Here is a 19,609-nt window from a genome sequence, read left to right as displayed (position 1 = left end):
GATGCAAAGCTATAAGACTCAATTAAAAAGAAATCTTTATATATTCACTATATACACACACATATACGCACACAGAAATGTAATTATAGGGAAATATTTTAATAGTAGTTACCTCTGAGAAATATGATAAAGAATGATTTTTGTTATTTTCCTCGCGCTTTTCACTATTTTCCAAAGCTTCAGTAAATAACATTGATTAATTTTAGCTCATAAAAAGACTTTTGTTTCAAAACAGGATGACATCAGATACTTTTAAAAACAAAAGAATTTCCAGATGGTGTTTGAATTGTAGCTACCAGATGAACTATGCTCTGTCTGCGTGGATAGTTATAGCTACAGTATATCATACAGTCACTGGTGTTCTTAAGGAATAAACCTGGGCTAATCAGAAAACTTTAAATTATATTCCATGCATGTGCTGTGCTTATGAAAAACAAGTAATACATTTTAGATGGATTTATTTTTTTTAGAAGTTAGATCATTTTTGACACTTAAAAGGCTAATCTTGAATTATTTGAAAAATTTGCATATCATATGCCAACTGAATAAAAATGACACAAGTTTCTAATTTGAGAATCTTACTGAGACTATCAAGAGTAATGTAATCCAGAGGATATATTTCATGTCCAATTTTTACTGTCCATAATTCTGAAATGATATAAATAATGGAGAACTGGTTTTTTAACTGTGTGCCATGGACCTTTTTGGAGCCCCTGAAAGTAGGTAGAGGGTTCTCCCCCTTCCCACCAGGGAACGCTTTAATCACAGCAAGGCAGGTTTTGATCAATTTTACATGCAAGTGTTATTGCATATGCTTTGGTTTGAAAGCCAGTGTTCTACTGCTAAATTCAAAGTCTAAAGATGTTTATACTTATGCCTACCACACTGGGGAGGGAATGGAGCAGATGTGTATAGCAAGGGACAGAAAAAATAAACTAACCATATTTTAAAAGGTCTTTCACTGTAAATATGTGTTTCTTCTATTCATACCCCTCTGAAAGACAAAATACTAACCCAGAGCAAAGCAGTGAATGCAGGAGAGATGAACCCATACCACAATCTGGAAGCGGGGTTGGCCAATTACCTCAAGCCAATAGAGGACTTCTGCACAAAGTTCTTTGCGGGAACAGAGGTGAGTTAGAATATTGCTGTTTTATATGTACATTATATATACAGTCTTCTTATATATGTGTATACATATGTATATATATACATATAATATCTAGTTTGTATCACCCATGGGAAAACAAACAAACAAACATAAAAACCAACAAACATATATACATATATATGGAGAGAGTCTTCATTATATATATGTTCTTAATTTCAGCTTTATTGAGACATATTTGACATATAAAATTGTAAGATATTTAAAGTGTACATCATGGTGATTTCATGCACGTGTGCATTGTGAAAGACTTCCCCCATCTAGTTAATTCACACATCCATCACCTCACATATTTATCTGTGTGCATGTGTGATAACATTTAAGTTATACACTCTTTGCAAATTTCAATTATACAGTGTTATACTGTAGTCACCATGTTTTCTATTCTGTCCTCAGAACTCACTAATCTTACAACTGAATGTCTGTACCCTTTTACCAGCCTCTTCCTATTTCTCCCATCCCCACCCCAACCCTGGCAACCACTTTTCTATTCTGTTTCATTACAACCTCTACTGTATATTTGCTTTATGAAGATTTATAATATTTATACCCCTTCCCATATTTTAATATACTCATTTACATTGGATTTTTTAATCTTGATGATTCAGATTCAAATTTAAAATATTCCTAATGAATGTGAAAAAAATCTATAAAACTCAGTATGACCCTCTTTACTAATGATTTATTGATCAACCTGCAAATATTTATTGAACACCCACACCATATAGAAGAAACCATGCTAAATATTAGAGATCTACTAAGAAAATATATTGCTTTGTTAGTTAGCAAAAGGTAGTAGCAAATCTCGCTCAATTCAAAAGTTAAGTAACAACTGGTTATAATAATGATAATGGCTGCCATTTTGGGGCACCTACTGAAATAACCAAAGGGAGCTTATGCTTATAGGACATTTTCTGTATAGCAAGGTCTGTGCCAGGTGTTTGTTCCAAATTATATCTCACTTAATCCTAATAGTCTAGGGCACCTGGGTGGCTCAGTTATTGGGCATCTGCTTTCAGCTCAGGTCATGATCCCAAGGTCCTGGGATCTAGTCCCGCACTGGGCTCCCTGCTCAGCTGGAAGCCTGCTTCTCCCTCTCCCACTCCCTCTGCTTGTGTTCCCTCTCTTGCTGTGTTTCTCTTTGTCAAATAAATGAATAAAATCTTTTTAAAAATCCTAATAATCTTGTAGGGATTAATCTTCACTTTACAGATGAGAAAATGAGGTTCAGAACTTTATCTACAGACCTATAGAGACAGAGATGCCCTTTCACTCATAAATCTTTTTCCCTAAAAATAAAGGGCTTTTCCCCCAAGCCATGCAACCATACGAGGATGCCATAGCTTGCTCTCACTGGAATGCACTCTGCATTCACACTTTCGTTATGAAGGGATTAGCTGATTACACCAGTTCTTAAGAGCATATTGGCCACCAGGCACAGCACCAGACCCCAGATCAGACATGAATCAATAGCACAGCCCCTGTCCTCAGGGTGTTCACTGCGTAATTAAGGAGCAGAGACATTAAGAGCATTATCCAGCCAATGCCCATCCAGAAGCCACAGGGACAAGACAGGGAGGTTGGGGAATGCAGACTATTAGTAGGTTGGACTTTGGAGGTCAAGGAGGCATCTGAAAGATCAGAGCACAATTCCCAGCAGAAGTAACAGCCTGAACGATACTTTGGAAAAATGGAAGCCTGGGATTTGCCTGGAGATAGTGGAATCATTTGTGCAAGAGGGAACGCTGTACCTTCGATGCTGGATTGGGATCCAACCAAAGAGCCTTTTCTGCCATGTTAGGGAATGTGAGATACATTTGGTAAGCAATGAGGCACTGACCAAACAGATACTTGTTTTGTAACTTGGGCTTTTAATTTTTTATAACTTAGGCTTTTAACATTTTTTTTTTAATTCTGGAAAAATATAAGTAACAAGTACGTTCTTAACAAATTTGAAGTGTATAATCCAATGCTATTAGATACTGCCATGTGGTTGAGCAACTCTCCCAGCCATCTATCTCCAGGACATTTTCACCATTCCAAACTGAAGTTCTGTACCCATCAAAACAATAACTCACCATTCCCTCCTTCCCTCAGCCCATGGCAACCACCATTCTACCTTCTGTCTCTGTAAATTTGACTATTCTAGGTACCTCATGTAAGTAGAATCATATATTATTTGTCTCTATCACACCAGAGTTTTTAAAGCAGGGATGTGACAGATATAGAAAGATGAATGATCATAAGATCTTAAAAGAGAAATTAAAGTATGACACCTTGTGCTTAAACTCTTCAGTGACAAATCAGTCATACATGAATAAAATCCAGACTCCATATTGTGGCCTAAAAGATTCTGCATAATTTGGCTCTTTCTTATCTCTCCATCCCTATCTGCCCCAATCTCCCTCTCTCCTTCTTGCTGCTCTGATTTTTCTCATTCTTTTTCTACCCCAAACTCTTTCCTGCTATTTGAGCCCTTGCCCTCCTTAGAGTTAATTTCATCCATCATTCAACAGGTATTTATCGAGCATGTACTGTATGCCAGGCACTGTTTGGCCCAGGGAACAGAGACAAAATCCCCCCACCATGGGCTGACAGTTCAGTGGGATGCTCTTCTACCAACACCTGGCATGGCTGATCCATCTCCTTTGGTTACAGAGAATAAGGGAGACCTCTCTGGGTTCTAGACTGGCTAGTGCAGGGCTGAAGCGGGAGGGAGTGGAGCCAGGAAGGCGGGCAGGCCAGGCAGGCAGTGATTTCAAGTGGGCCAACCCAGAGATGAAGAGGGCATGAGCAGTGGGGCCAAGAATGTCAGCACAGGGGAGGAGGAGGAGAATTCTGAGTACAGGGTAACTGGATGGAGACGGTCGGGGAGCTTTTCAGCTAGGCGACGGCTGATAGGATGGGCACTCAACATGTCTTTATGAACCTGGTTCAAGCTGCTTCTCTTTGACTTGGTTCTGTTTGGTGTTGTACGTATCTGTTGTGGGACTCAGGAGATATTAGCGACTCTCACGGGACTCTGGTGGAGTCTGGGTCACATGCAGATAGTTCCTAACACGGAGGCAAACACCATGTGCTCACTAAGTGATAAGGGCGGGTGAGGTGCCACCGCCAAAGGCAAGGTGTAAGCACTGAATGCAGGCCAGTCTGTCTGCTCCCTCCAAGACTCTGGGCGCATGAGTGGAGAGTGGAGGGAGGGCTTGCCCTCTGACTCTGAATTTCCAACACCAAACACAGTCCTCATTTGCTCCGTGTGTTCATAAGTAAAAGCACAGATGAGTGAATGAGTGAATGAGTGGGCACCGGCCAGATGTGTTCCCTTGGCCTCTCCCTTGCCTACGCATCCTAAGCCATACTCCCAGGCCTCCCAACTCCTCTTTTTACACACCCTGCTCTGTGTTTTCCTTTTATTACCCAGAGAGAAAAACGCTGGAATTAGGAGCCAGCATCTGGGTGACCCTGAAGAAGTCATTTAACCTCTCCGAGTCTCTGTGTTCCCTCTATTAGTTGGGTCGTGGGTCCAAATGTTTTCTCTAAACCTCTCCTACCTCTGCTGTTCACGGGTTCTGAGTCTTTTCCCTGTGTGTGGCTGCTTCTGCCTTTTTTATATCAGGTCCTGCTGCCTTCTGCTCTCCTTACAATGGCCATAAGGAGAGGGAGAATATATATTATTAGTTATGTTACTTAAATGGAACTTGGTTTCCTGTTCTCAACTTTAAAAGTAATGCTACCATATTATCAATTTACATTCCCCTTTTCTCTCTTACTCCACAAATATTTTTAAGTACTGACTTTGTATCGTGCTGAGAACAAATCACTGAAGAAGTAGGATGGGTTCCTTTCCTGGAGCTTTTAGTCCATTGGGACAATTTCCTATTAACAAAAAATTTAGGAACCCAGCAGCTGGAACTTGTGTACGTAGATTATCTCCATAAATGCCTGTGTTTTCCACATTACTATGTGTACATAAAAATTCAACAAATTCATTTTCTTGTTCAATATAAAATCAAGCAATCATTTTGAGCCTTCCCTGCCTCCCCCCTCCCCACCACTGTATCAGGTTATCATTTGACTGAGTTAACCTGTTGCTTTGTGTTTGTTTGGGTTATAGTCAGTCTTAGTACACATAGATGAGGTCTTTAGTCCCTTAAGCTGTCATTTTACTCATCAGAAACCTGTAATATTTTTAGGAAGGTGGAGTGATATACACAGATTGGAAAATGGAAAGAGACCCTGAAACTGGCCGATTGATGAGTAAGTTTTGGTGACTGCTCTGAGTAAGTTATTCCTCTTTTTTTTTTTTTTTAAGATTTTACCTACTTGAGAGAGAAAAAGGAGAATGAGAAGGGGGGAGGAGCATAGAGAGAGAGAAGCAGACTCCCCCACCAAGCAGGAAGGAGTCCTGAGGGAGCCTGACATGGGGCTTGATCCCAGGACCCTGAGATCATGACCTGAGCCACAGACACTTAAATGACTGAGCTACCCAGGTGTACCTAAGTTAATCCTTTTTACAAAGTGCTGAGTAACTCTGGCCTTGCTGATGGGAGGGAAGGCACTAAATTCCTGTCTCTGCACTTACTCAAAGTGAGGGCCTCAAACAGCAGCACTTGGGAGCCCGTTAGAAATGCAGAACCTTGACCTGCTGAATATTGGAACATGGATTTTCAATAAGATTCACCTGGTGATTTGCTTTCTACCTCCACCCCTGATTTGAGGAGTACTGATCTATTGATGCTTAAATGACTAAGATATTTGAACAATTAAATTTAAAAAAATGTGTTTCATAATTCAACAATTTGGTAATTCAGCTAAATGAAAAATATTAATACAAATTATAAAGTAAATTTACAATGACCTTAATGATGCCAGAACAGTATGAAGAAGTAACTACAGGATCCTCCTCTCCAGCTGGGACTGGTGTCCAGACTTTGGGCAGCTGAGCAGAGGTCTGGGGACAACACCTGGCCTGGAGCAGGAATCAAGAGTTCAGGCTCTGGGCGCCTGAGTGGCTCAGTGGGTTAAAGCCTCTGCCTTCAGCTCAGGTCATGATCCCAGGGTCCTGGGATCGAGCCCCGCATCGGGCTCTCTGCTAGGCAGGGAGCCTGCTTCCCTTCCTCTCTCTCTCTGCCTGCCTCTCTGACTACTTGTGATCTCTGTCTGTCAAATAAAAAAGAAAAAAAAAAGAGTTCGGGCTCTCTAATAAGCTAAGCTCCCTGAAAAGCTTGGAGCCCTGAGGTTCACTATGATTACAGCTGCTTACTCTCAAGCTTTGGATTTGATCATGGCATGAAAATGTATTTGAGCCACATTTCACAATGCGGAATGATGGTAAGCAGAGGAAGAGGCCACTGCCAGAACAGCTAGCACTCCGTGGAGCAATGAGGTAGAGCAGCCAGGCTAGGTCTGCAGAAGGGGAGCTGATCTTAGGACAAGCGGGCATGGGATTGACTGATTGGGGTCAGAGGTCAGAGATACACCCTGCAGGGGACTGCTGCTGGGTCTCTGGTATCTGCCTCAAACCTCACCCCCTCCACTTCTATCTACTGAGTCTGGCTCTGCAGACTGGAGTCTGCCTTAGGCCTGGGAAGGTGTGCTTTCTGGGCATTGCCTCCAGGATAGCCATATTAATCCGGAAACGAAAGCACTCCTAGTTTTCTGACATAGAACCTCTGACCAGAAACCTAGATGTGTGTTATTGCTAAGAGGAGGGCATCGAGAGAGAATTAGATGTGACCCAACGTAAGGTCAAGTGCTTGCAGAACTGAGACTGATTTTCTACTTTCCACTCATTTTAAATTCCAGGATTTAAAGTGGAACTCAAATTACATATTGGATATAATGAATTACATTCAGCTACTTCTATGCTTATTCACATGTCTGTTTATTCGATAATTCATGAGTAATAATTGTGCATGGACTGCATGCACCTAGCAGCTGTCTCCACTGTACCGCTGGGACACAAGTTGAGACCCTGATGCCACTTCTTGCTTACACTAGTTCTTCCTGGTCTCAGAGATGTTCTTGGGGTCTTACCATGGTGCCAGCTTCCTAAACTGCTTTTGAGGCAGACCCTGACAAACAGGTTTAGCTGGTTACTTTAAATTTTATTCCATTTGTAGAATAGCCAATGACAATAAACTTAAAAACCAAGAGCTTTATGATTGAAATTCACTAATGTTTGTTTTTTCTTTCTTTCTTTCTTTCTTTCTTTTTTTTTTTTTTTTTTTTTTGAGAGAGAGAGAGAGCAAGAGAGATTGAGCAGGGGGCAGAGAGAGGCAGAAGGAAAGGGAGAGAATCTTAAGCAGGCCCCACTCGTAGCTCAAGGGCCAAGATCATGACCTGAGCCGAAATCAAGTGTTGGATGCTTAACTGACTGAGCCACCAAGACAACCCTTATTCTTTCTACTTTCATTCATCCATCAAATCATTATTGAGAATCTATTCTGTGCCAGGCACTAGGGATATACAGATGAACAAGATATTATCCTCCCCAAAGGATTTCTGTGATCTATTAGAAAAGTCTAACACATGAACAAATGAGGACATTACATTGTCAGCGCTATGGCTAGAAGCAAACACAAAGTGACAAAGGAAACCAGGAAGGGACCAACTCTCTTGCGTTATTAAGAAAGGGCCCTACTGAAGAGAGATACAGTTGAGCTTGGTGTTGAAGGGCAGATTGCAATATCCAATTGGAGAAAGACATGCCAGATAGAAGGAATAATAAATGCAAAAACATGGAAACCCAAAAGAGCAGTGGACGATTAAGAAACAGGGAGCTCTCCTAACTAAAGTATAGCAATAGAGAGGGGAGCAGGAAGATGCCAGGGTGCCTGGAAGACAATTGGGTCCAAATGGCTAAGAGTCTTGAGTGCTTACTAAGCTTTGAACCTTATCCTAGTGCCACCAGTATAATCAGAATATCACTCTGGCAGGAGAGCAGGGGCTGGATTAATTTATTGGTGGGACTTACAATGGAAGTAGGATGACCACTTGCAAGAATCTAGATGAGGGATGGGGAGGACTCAGTGTAGGCATGGTGACAGGGAGACAGGGATGTACAGTAGAGGAAATAAGAGAGAGACTTAGCAGTCAACATGCCAGGATTCTGTGACGAATGGGGTGTAGGTTGGAAAAGAAGAAATGTTGCTTTTATTTTCTTGACATTTGGTTCATTGCAAAAAAAAAAAAAAGGAAATAGCTATAACCACTTACTAAAAGGATACTTTGAAATACTCATAACAATTTAAAATACTTTAAAATCATCAGTCAAGCATTTTGCAACATGGAAAGCCAAACAATACTGTTATTCCCATTGGAAAATGGCTGAAGCTCAGAGAAAGTCGATGTTTAGACCCTCTAAACTGTGCACTGCTTATCCTAATTACATCCGTGAACTGGCAATGTTTTCCTTGAGAGCTACCGGTCTGATGTTTTTCATCAACACCATGGAGGGTACCTGAGTCAAGATGAGGCAACTACTGGGACACAATCCTTCTTGATTTCCTAGAGACCCCATGTGTTTATCAACAATAAGGCAGGAAGGAGAATTTCCTCCCTCTAGGAAAAAGCTTCTGAAAGACAGTACCCTAAATGAGATCTATATGATAAAGAAGGCTAAATCAATCAAAATTTCCAGATGATCTATGTGACAAGCCAAGAAATGAGAGTTGAATGATAGCAACTGACATAATTATTTCATGTATTCTGCTCACAGATCAGCAGATGCCATGCAGCATGCACTCTTCCAAGTACTTTCCATGGATTAGCTCATTTAATCCTCACAGCAACCCTAAGGAGTAGCTACCAGCATCGACAGGGTTTGAACCTAGGCCATCTGCACTCTTAATCACATCAGTATACTGAATCCTCCATTAGATAATGATTCTGGAAACTACTTCTTTGTTTATTGTAACTTTCTCATAGCAACTTGGCCTTGGGCCTCTGCTACTCCACTTAATAACTTAAGGACAGCTCTATCCATTGCTAGATGGAACTAAAGGTCCCTGAAAGGACATAAGGGAGGAAAAGATATGGGCTGAGAACATCTAATATGTTAAAGTATAAATCTTGGTGGTTGTTGATCTTGTTATCACTGGTAATCATTACACTCTGCAGAGGGCTTCCAGACTCATGGATGGCCCTGCTCACCAGAGTGAGGTGGTGTCTAGGGAAGTTCCACTATAGAAAGGGAAAGCCATTATAGAAAGAGAAACAACAGTGGCAACAAGAAGAAAGCTGCTGGTTTCCACAGTTTTCCTGACTTCCCAGGAATCTTCCAGATTGTTTCAAGATGGCCTTAGACATAAGTCTCCTATGCTATCTTCAGGATAGGAGTTCGGTTGGAGGAAAATTAGTCTTTTTTTTTTGTTTTTAATCCAAGAAAGCGACATTTGAATTGTTTGTTTATTTTTACTTTATATGAAATTTTTAAATTGTGATAAAATACACATAAATGTGAAATGTACCATCTTAACCATTTTTAAGTGTATAATTCTGAACTACTAAAGTACATTCACATTGTCATGCAACCTATCTCCAAGACTGTTTCCATTTTGCAAAACTGAAACTCTGCACCCATTAAACACTAGCTCCCTATTCCCGTCTATTCTCAGCATCTGGCAACTACTTTTTACTTTCTATCTCTCTGAATGTGATTACTGTAGATACCTCATATGAGTGGATTTTTTTCTGCTTAATATCTCATTGGGGTTCTGAGAGGGAAAAAAACATCCAGCTTTTCATAGCTATCAAAATGATGGGATTCAGAGTAAGTTCATGTTTTGGACATAAGGTAGCCAGATATTTTCTTTATGGCCATCTCTGAGGTGTGCGTGGGCAGCAAAGAATAGGGAGCAGCCAGGTCTGGGGTAGAGGAGACCCAAACAATGGTGAGGTAGACAGCCTAAGGGAAAGGAGGACCCACAGGCTGGAGAAGAGACTAAAGAGAACTCTTTTTTTTTTTTCTAAAGAGAACTCTTGATCTTAACATTCGAATCTGACTCCAGTTGCAATAAATGGAAATTCCATGGAGTCAACTGGCCCTACCAGAAACCTATCATTCTCAACCTTCCTATTCAAGCCATCTGTAAGTTTTGTCAATTCCAGCTTGCAAATATTTCATGATCATCTACTTTGGTCCATTGTACCTTCAACCCAGCTACCATGCTCTCTTACCAGAACTACCTCCTAGATTGTCTCCTCTTTCCTTTTACCTCTCTCTAATTTGTTCTCTTCACAGCAGCCACAGAATCTTTAGAAATCAGTCAGATTGTCTTCTGGACTAAAGGACTCATTGAAACACCTCATGTGGAGAATATAATCTAAACTCCTTTCCTACAAGTCCATGTGTGGTCTGGGCCCCCTGGTCCCCATTTGTTTCATATGTCTTATGCTGGGATTACCAGACTTTGGTCTTATTGCCTTCCTCAAATTTATAAAGGCACTAAGCCCTTCTCTCCCCAAGGACTGTGATTTGTATTGTTCCCCCTGTGTGGAATACTTCTCCACATTAAAATCTTCCCACATCAAAGTGCTACTTAGAACTAAATGTCTCATCTTCAGAGAAGCCTTTTCTGACCATTCAATCTAAATTATGGACATCCCTTGTTACTTTTTCTTGTAATTTTTCCTACCATAACACTTTTAACATGTTTTTTTACGTACTTTGGGATTTGTTTATTGGATATTGGATTGTTTATCAGGTATCTCTCTTTCCCATTAGACTGTAAGCTCCATGGGTCAGCATCATGTTCATTTATTAACCAATGTTTACCCAGACATCTATTGTACCTATAGATCCTTATAGGCAATCCACAAATATTTTTTGACCAACCAAGTGAGTTAATGAATGAGTAAATGAATAAGAACATGAAGTATTCCTTTGAACTAGAAAAACAGCCTTGACGGAAAGTCCCTGGACTTTCCATAAAAAGAGGAAGAGCTGTCCCTTGACAGATTCATTTACCCCAACTGACCTCTTGTTGTCTACGCTTGGATCCCATTAATCATGACCCATCCATCCACTGGAATTCTGCCCATTCTTCATGTAGGAATATAAACACTATTATTAAAGATGAAATGACCTTTTCCATCCCAACAGCAAAGAAACCAGTGAGCCTCTACACTGTCCATGATGGAGCTGTCCACACTGTTCAGAGGTCACCTTTTTACAAGGACATTATCCTCACCATTGGGGGATGGAATGTGGCCATCTGGAAAGAAGGTGTTATGGTGAGTTGCCTGAAAAATGGAGGAGTGAGTGTGTGGTCCTTTGTTACTGAGGAAGACAATGGGAACAACAGGCTGTTCTGACATAACAGTGCCCTGGGGACACTTTTTAGAGAAATTAGAACAGATGGCTTGGGTTCCAGCTTGCCAGCAGACTGTATGCCTTTTGAAAACACAACCATTTGCCTTTCTTCCCTGAGGGAAGGAAACAGTATTTACAAGTCTCTTGCTCTCTAACACCTAACAGTCTTTTCTTTAAAATCTGTCTTGTGGGGGTTGATTTGCTTTATGTTTTTGCCTCCCCTTAAAATACACGATAGGTTTTACTGTGAAGCCCAAGGAGAAGCTCTTGGTCTGTCACCTTTGCTTCTGCACCAGGAATATGTCTGCAGCTTCAGAAAGTGGGAGTAAGAAAGCTAAGGGGTCCTTTGCCAAGAGACCAGAGAGAGGCATGGGCCACAGTTAGGCCCCGGCAGGACTCTGGCAGTCAGGATTAGGAGAGGACCTGGTTCCAGGCAAATAGAAGCTAAACTGCCCAAAACTGGAAAGACTGATAAAATCCAGTGAAGCAAGGGTTGGGGGGAAATCAGCATGACAGGTCCCTTTGGTGTGCAATTTAAGATTATCAAAATCTGAAATATATATCTATTTCATAGCTGTCATATATTCTTTGAAAAAGTAATATGTATATTATAAAAGTAATATGTATATTTGTATATATAATATTTATATGAATATATATTCTTTGAATAAAATGAATAAAAATATACATATGTTCTTCAATAAAGAATATATAATTCTTTAAATAAAGTGATAAATATATATATTTATCACTTTATATATATATCACTATATATGTATATATATATACACACTTTGAACTAACATTTTCACTTCTGGGACTCTAACTTACATAAATATTTGTGTGAATTTATGTACAAGTTTGCCATTGAAACAATTGGAAACTACTTAAAGTGCCCATCCACAAAAGGACTTCTACTTCATACCAATGTACTTCAGTATGTCCAATTTTTTTTTTTTAGAGTGAATAGGTATCAGTTTTGTTCTCAAAGAAAAATAAAATTAGGCAAGATCGTCAGCAGACTACTAAGGAACTAAGAACCTGGTTATCCACAGAATTGGAAGGAGCTGGGCAAGGTGTGCAAAAACAGGATAAGGAGTCCATGAATCTGAGATATTCTTCATTCCCCACAGGGAAGTTTCTCATGCATGTCTCAGAGGGCAGGAAATAGCTCCATGGTTTAGTTTAGTCTCTGCAGGTATAAGTAGATAAATGAGTACACCTGCTTGTCGGGCAGGGCATGACAGTAAGAAGAGGGCACATTTTGTGAAGTGTATAAGCCTGACAATTCACAGACCTGTATGAAATAAGTCATACAGGACAGACCCCTGGGGCAAATAATACATTATATGTTAATTTAAAAAATAATTAAAAAAATAAATTCAAGGCATACATACACACACAAAAGAAAACAAAAAACACCTCCCAAAGAGGGCAAGTTACCCCCATGGTAAAGAAAAGAAAAGCTGATCTTGTAATGCTTTGCTGGTCTAAACTCTCTTCCAAACAATATTTACAAGCCATTGGATCCAGCTCACAGATGGAACTGACTTTTTATTTCCTTTTTTTTCTTGGCTGCTAGAGTTATCTCAATGGGAAAAGACACCTGACAGCAAAATGAAAGTATGGGTAAAATTTCCTTTTAATCTTTACTTATCTAACATCTACCAATCTCCAGCTCAACTAGAAAGTCTGATCTTTTCAGCAACTAAAATAAGGGGGAAAGGGTTATAAAACACACACACACATACACACACACAGGAAAGAAAAGAGTTGGCGTTAAATAAAATCCTACAAGAAAAAGAATTAAGACTTCAGAGTGGGCATATTGTGCTGGTCCATGATCATAGCCATCTGAGTTGTACTTGAAGGAAATCATTGTGAATACACCTCAGGTAATAACAAAAGTTTTCATGTGTCCTTTTAACAATTTATTTAAAGATTGGACCCCTCCTTCAGTCATCCTGTGCACCAAAAAGGTACACTGCAGGACACTGGTCCCTGACAAGGCCTGGAGTTTTCTACGTTGGCCGAGAAGATGGATACATCGACATCTGGGACCTTCTGGAGAAAACTCATGAGCCAGCCCTGTCACAAAGCATCTGCATAACTATGATCACCTACATCAAACCCTGGACCTTTTCTGGTGTGTTAATTCTAATTAACTGACCTAAGTTATTTTATTGGGGGGGGGGCGGGTAACTCAGGCACATTTTGACATTCATCTGGTCTTTTTTTTTTTTAAGAAATTTTGAAGAAAAGTCTCCAATATTTTTTTCCTCAAGTTTTGCCCATCCTATCCCATCCTTTCTCTTCCCTTCCTTCTTGCATGCAAACTTTGGGTACAACTTGAGTTTCTCTCGTTATTTTCTTTATCGACAATTATTTCTGAGGCATAATTAGTATGACAAGAAGAGGCTGATTTTGAACAAACTACACAGTGAAAACACCCTTCTTGTCTTCTCCAAGTCAGAGAGGGCGATCCCTAAATCTTTGGTACCTTTTGCTGCTTCTTTCCCAAATAGAGTAATTCTTGTATCTTTAATTTTTCATTATGTCACAAATTTTCAATATTTTATCATTTTTGTGGCTTTTCCCTGGACAGTGTCAAGCAATTCTTTTCATGAGATCAAATGACTCTCTGGAGTCATTTATCAATTGAAACTTTTAACTTTTGAACTAATTATAAGGAAAAAACATAATAAAGCAAGCAGAAATTCAAGGATATGGTCCTTGGAAAAGTAATTTATATCATTCATCCCAATTTCTCTATTTTACCCAAGCACTACTTCCTATGTAAACCCAGTATATTTGCCTCTTTTAAAAGAAGTTAGCCTTTGTTTCCAAAGCCATGCAGGAATAAAATTGTCTTTCTATCCGTTTGTCTCAGAAACATTATGTTTAGAAATTCAGTCTTCAGAATTTCTAGAGTGTCAGTCTGGCTATCGTTTAAACTTATGGGTCACCAAGTGTGAGTTTTTCCATCTTTGCTATGAAACATTGCTTTTGTATACAGGGATTATGAGTCTGGGATTTAACAATTTAAACTAAAACTTCTGAAAATGAGAAAAAGAAAAAAATATGATAAACTAGAAAATGAAAATTCTTAAACACATTTGTGTTTTATATCCATTTTCAATGATAAAAGAAGTGATCTGTTTTTATAAGAAACCTGGTTCTGGCTGTGTCTGTGAAATTCATCTGGATAACGGTATCCTTCAGCCCTTGTTGAGTCTTTGGTGAAAACTGGCTTCATGATTTTTCTTTGAAAATCTTTCCCTGAGCTATCCCCACTTTCTTCTCCAATCTGCCCAGCAGTGCAGCCACACAGATGGTCAACCTCAGCTAGGAACCACACTCCTTACGTGCGCACCAAGAAGACAAGATTTGAGCTGGGCAGGGTGGCTGACAAAGGCTCAGGGTCTCGGCTTTCATTTCATCAACTGGAAAAAATGATTTTTTTATATTAGTTAATATTATCATCAGTCATGAATGTCTGATGAAGATGCCAAGATTATCATAACCACAGCAGGTCTTTTGGGAGAAGAAGAAAAGCCACATTTCATGTCTAACCTCCAGGGTGACTTTCTGTTTCCCCCCCATTTTTTTGATCTTTCAGCTAAGCAGCAATTTATAGCCATAGGTGATTATTATGGAACACTGCATATATTGGAAATTCCTTGGACATTAAGTCACCCTTCCACCAATGAGGTCAGTACCTTTTGGCTCTGAGAATTTATGTGACCAGAAATTGCTGAGGCGTGTTTTAAAAGTGTGTTCAGAAATGACAGCATTTTTGCTCTGTAAGAAAACAAAAGAATCCTACAATCCCAAATAAGGAATATATTTCTGTTTTATGAGTGAAGTAGCTTGAAACCACAGAAAAACAAATGCGCTGAGAGAGACAGCCAGCAAGTAAATGAAGCCCAGAGTCAGAAGAGAATGGATTTAGGGATTCGTAAGATGTTATTTTCAGATTGTAACCAAAGCACGGGACTCCTATTTCAGTGATGCGCCTCCAGAGGCCCAGATGACATTTAGATACTTCTTTCCATTGCCCACCTCCACCCCATCTTCCCCCAACTTGGTGGACTGTAGGTCAGTGGGGGGGAGGCAATATTCTGCCTTTCCATGGGCACCACCCACAGGTTTCAGGTAATGTTAATAATAAGGTGATAAAAAGAAAATCAGTGAATAGAAATATGTAAATATATATACAACTGACATTAAATATACAGATTTCAATCTGCCACAAGTCCTAGCGTTAGCCTACTTACTGACTAGCAGAAAGGTTTCCATCCCCTGACTGCTTTGCCCAGGTCTCTGCTGACTTCGCTGCTTCTGTTCTTCTGTGCACACACAAAGTCCTCCAGGACTCAGCTCCCCTTCCTGTCCCTCTAGGGTTTACACTGATCTTCTCATCTGGGTTTTCCAAGTCTGGTTGATGATATGATACTTTCCTCAGACTTAGAAGTGAGAAGCAAGAAAAGGGGAAAAGCCATCCTTGAGTATTTCTTTTATAAAATTATAATTTTTTTTTTTTTGCTGCTCTCTCCTTCCAACCCCACTCCCTTCATGGAATCCTCCATTTTACAGGGCCCCACACCTTAGCACAGTAGCCCCACATTGAGCCTAGCTCCCCTGGTAGTGGGCCTGCAAGTGGTACCCCAAAGCACATAAGCCAGCTAGTGAATTACACGGAATTATAAAGAGCAGGAATTCTTCCAGAGTCTTGTGAAGAATATGGGGCTTCTACATGGGCACCCCTCTCACAGGCCTGGGATTTTAACAGGTATCAAGCATGAACCACTACTTCGAAAGAGAAGTTAAGCATCTGGAATATGTAGAGCAACGCAGGAAAATCCGTGAACAAGAAAAGAAGGAAATGGAGCTGGAACTTGAGAAGAAAAAAGTTGTAAGTGAAATTTCGAAACAAAAGCTGTTGCCTTCTTCTAACCCTAGTGGAAATATGTATATTTGGCTTATTCCACAGTTTGCATGGGAAAATTATGGCTTTCCACATTCTTCTCTTGTTCTCATGACAGTCAAGAGGACATATCTCTCATTTCCTAGATTACCGTGAGTGACAACAACAGTTGGACACCTAGTAGATTCTATCCAACTTAACTTTCTGAATTTTTCTATAACTTCAAAGTCCTTTAGATACAAAGGCATCTGAATATCATTCATAGATACAATGATTCAAAATTTGGAATCTTTCATTGCACAGAATTTTAGCATCTGGTGAATAATAACTTAAAACAGGTAGTACATGGGGCACCTGGATGGCTCAGTCCAGAGAGATTCCGACTCCTGATCTTGGAGAAGTGAGTTTGAACTCCACAGTATGTGGAGAGATTGCTTTAAAAAAATTTATTTTTGAAGAAAAGCAGGTAGTGCAAAAAGAGTAGAATATAGAGTCAAGACACATGGGCTCAAATTTCAACTCCACTGACCACTACTAACTATGAGATCTGGAGCAGGGCTCATGTCCCTGCTGAGCTTCAGTTCTTGTCTTTAAAATGGGAATACTGATAGCTATCTTTTAGGATTAGTCTCTCAGTTCTGTAACCTGACAAATAGTAGACTTTCAATAAATGGGAACCAGTATGCAGACAGATGGATAGGAACTTTACTATAGTATAATATTAGGGAAATATAAAATTTGAGATAGAGGAGAATTTGGTAGAGGACACACCTTTCTACCAGAAAGGAACCTAAAGTTCTGATGGCCCTCACCTTCTTGTCTGCCAGCCTCTGTTTGATATGAACCCTGTCGGCCCTCCCTTGCACACTGGGATTGGGGCCTTTGGATATTCTGTGAATTCAGTTGTTCTCTCTCTCTCAGCAGAGGTCCCCTCAGTCCACGTTTTTACTTCTCTCTTGCGCATTCCCTACGTAGGCCTTTTGTCACCAGCAATTTCACCACTAGTCCCATTTATAGATTCCTTACAGGCAAATATATAACTTCCTCCAACACAGTTATTCATGTGAGGCATGAGCACGTGGAATTCTTAATGTTAACATTATCACTTACTGATAGATACATATTAGTGTAATAAAAGCAGAAGGCCTCACTCCAAAAGCATTATTTAGTGGTGACAAGGTACAAAGAATACCAATCAATTAACTTTTCATCATTTTCCCTGTTTCAAAAAACTGGTCTGTTCTTTTGTACACTCACAAACACTGGTTGAAATTCTGTGGTGGGAGATAACCTGACACCCTTCCTTTATGCCCGCAATTATCCATGATTACTGTGAATGTTTAAACACCACAATGACGGTTCCTGATCATCCACATCAGTTGGAAGCCAGTAGACTTGTGGAAAATAATTTGCATTTGAAATACTTTTAAAACACTTGAATAATATAATAATCATATCTTGAAATTGTATCACATACTTGAGTTTCCAGAACATCTCCAATTTCTTCCTGTAGCTTCATTTCCATTTGACATATTACCCTCTTTTTTTTTTTTTAAGATTTTTTAATTTTTTTTTTATTTGTGAGAGAGAGCACAGGCAGGGGAAGGGGCATAAGGAGAAGCAGACAACCCGCTGAGCAGGCAGCCCATCATGGGACTCAGTCCCAGAACCCCAGGATCATGACCTGGGCCAAAGGCAGATGCTTAACTGACTAAGCCACCCTGGTGCCCCAACACGGTACCCTCTTTAAACTAGAGCTACCACTTCTCACATTTTCTCTGGAACTAGATTGGGGATAAGCAGATGGATTTAAAATGTCTCCTCTGTCACATTTAGAACATGGAAAGCGTCACCAAGGAAAAACAAACTAGTATCAGTGAGAAATATCTTCCAATGAGCAACTGCTGATGAAAATGGGAAAAACTGTAACAACCTCAGAGGATTGTAGTGGAGATTAAGTGAGTTAAAACATTTCCAGCACTTAGCCAGTAAGTGGCACATAGAAAATGGTAGGAAGCATCTACTATTATGATTACAGAAGGCAGGAGAAGGTCACACAACCATTCAGCAAGGCTGGTCTTCACGAGCGTCCTGAAATTGCCAAGGATGAGGCTGTATGCATCAACCCCACATCAGAAGGAAACTATACACCTACCTCTTTGCAAATATCAAGTCTGGATACAGCTCACTCCCTGAAAAATAATAGTAATTACAGCTCTAACAGCACACGAAATGGGAGTTTTTCTAACTAGAATTTCAGCTGGCAACCCAAAGCTAGAAAAAGTAGCAGTTTCTGTGTGATCTCTAAGCCCATCTAAATAGGACTTAGTAGTGGGAGGAATTCAAAGGAATTCTGTAAACTCAATTATCTACACTCCAGGCTACACAAGGGAGACAAGAACCACGGGGAAAAAAGGAAGTCTAAAAGAGGTAGAAGAAGGGATTCCTTTTTTCTTTCTTTCTTCCTCCCTTTCTTTCTTTCTTTTTGAGAAAGAGGTGTCAAAGAGCCACGTATTCCCTACCTCCCAATTCTGCAAAACTCCATGAAGAGACCAAAGGACCCCTGCTAGAGAAGGGTTGCTGGCCAGGATGGACATCTGGCCTCTTCCCCTCCGGCAGGAGGCTTCCCAAGCCGCAGAGATCTGCACACACTTCTCCACTCTATCTCTGCCATTCCCCTTCAGAGCCAGTTGCTCCTCTCCCTCCCAGAGCCAGAGATGCCCTCCTGCCCTCTGCCCTCCTGCAAAATGCTCCCAGAGGGCAGTGGTTAGGCCAACTGCTCAAAAACAGCCCCTTCTTTTCTTTGGTATTTCTAACTATCAGTGCATTATTGGGATGATTTGGCTTTTCCCCCTAGAAAACATATCAGAAGTCAAAGGAACAGTTGGAGGCTGAATTGAAAATGGACTATGAGAGTTACTTAGAACTGGAAAAGAACATCCTCACCAACCTTGGCTTCATCAAAGTGAGAGAGACAATGTCGTTCTTGGACTTGTAGAAAAGCTTTCTGCAGGGGTGTTTTGGGGCCTTTATAGGACTTTCTTTTCTTTTTATTCATTATTTTTTATGTAAGGATTTTTATGTAAGAACTAGCAAACTAAACATTAAATAGGTTTACTTATAAATATTTATTTCACTGCTATTAAAACTTGATTTATAACAATAAGATCAGTTCTGATTTTTGGATTGAATGTGTACT

The 19,609-nt window shown here is 40.1% G+C and overlaps 1 protein-coding gene across 1 annotated transcript in view; it reads left to right on the top strand.

The window, feature by feature from the left end:
• Positions 1-19,408, top strand: part of DNAI3 (dynein axonemal intermediate chain 3) — a 61,345-nt gene extending 41,937 nt beyond the window's left edge. The window contains exons 16-22 of the mRNA XM_046022185.1: positions 1,002-1,132; positions 5,362-5,425; positions 11,274-11,404; positions 13,425-13,629; positions 15,103-15,194; positions 16,276-16,398; positions 19,268-19,408. Coding sequence (XP_045878141.1) covers positions 1,002-1,132; positions 5,362-5,425; positions 11,274-11,404; positions 13,425-13,629; positions 15,103-15,194; positions 16,276-16,398; positions 19,268-19,408 — 887 coding nt within the window. The remainder of the gene's footprint in view (positions 1-1,001; positions 1,133-5,361; positions 5,426-11,273; positions 11,405-13,424; positions 13,630-15,102; positions 15,195-16,275; positions 16,399-19,267) is intronic.
• Positions 19,409-19,609: the final 201 nt, after the last annotated feature.

The sequence above is a fragment of the Meles meles genome, chromosome 1 (assembly GCF_922984935.1).
Source record: "Meles meles chromosome 1, mMelMel3.1 paternal haplotype, whole genome shotgun sequence".
NCBI lineage: Eukaryota > Metazoa > Chordata > Mammalia > Carnivora > Mustelidae > Meles > Meles meles.
This window is presented reverse-complemented; position numbering and strand designations above follow the sequence as displayed.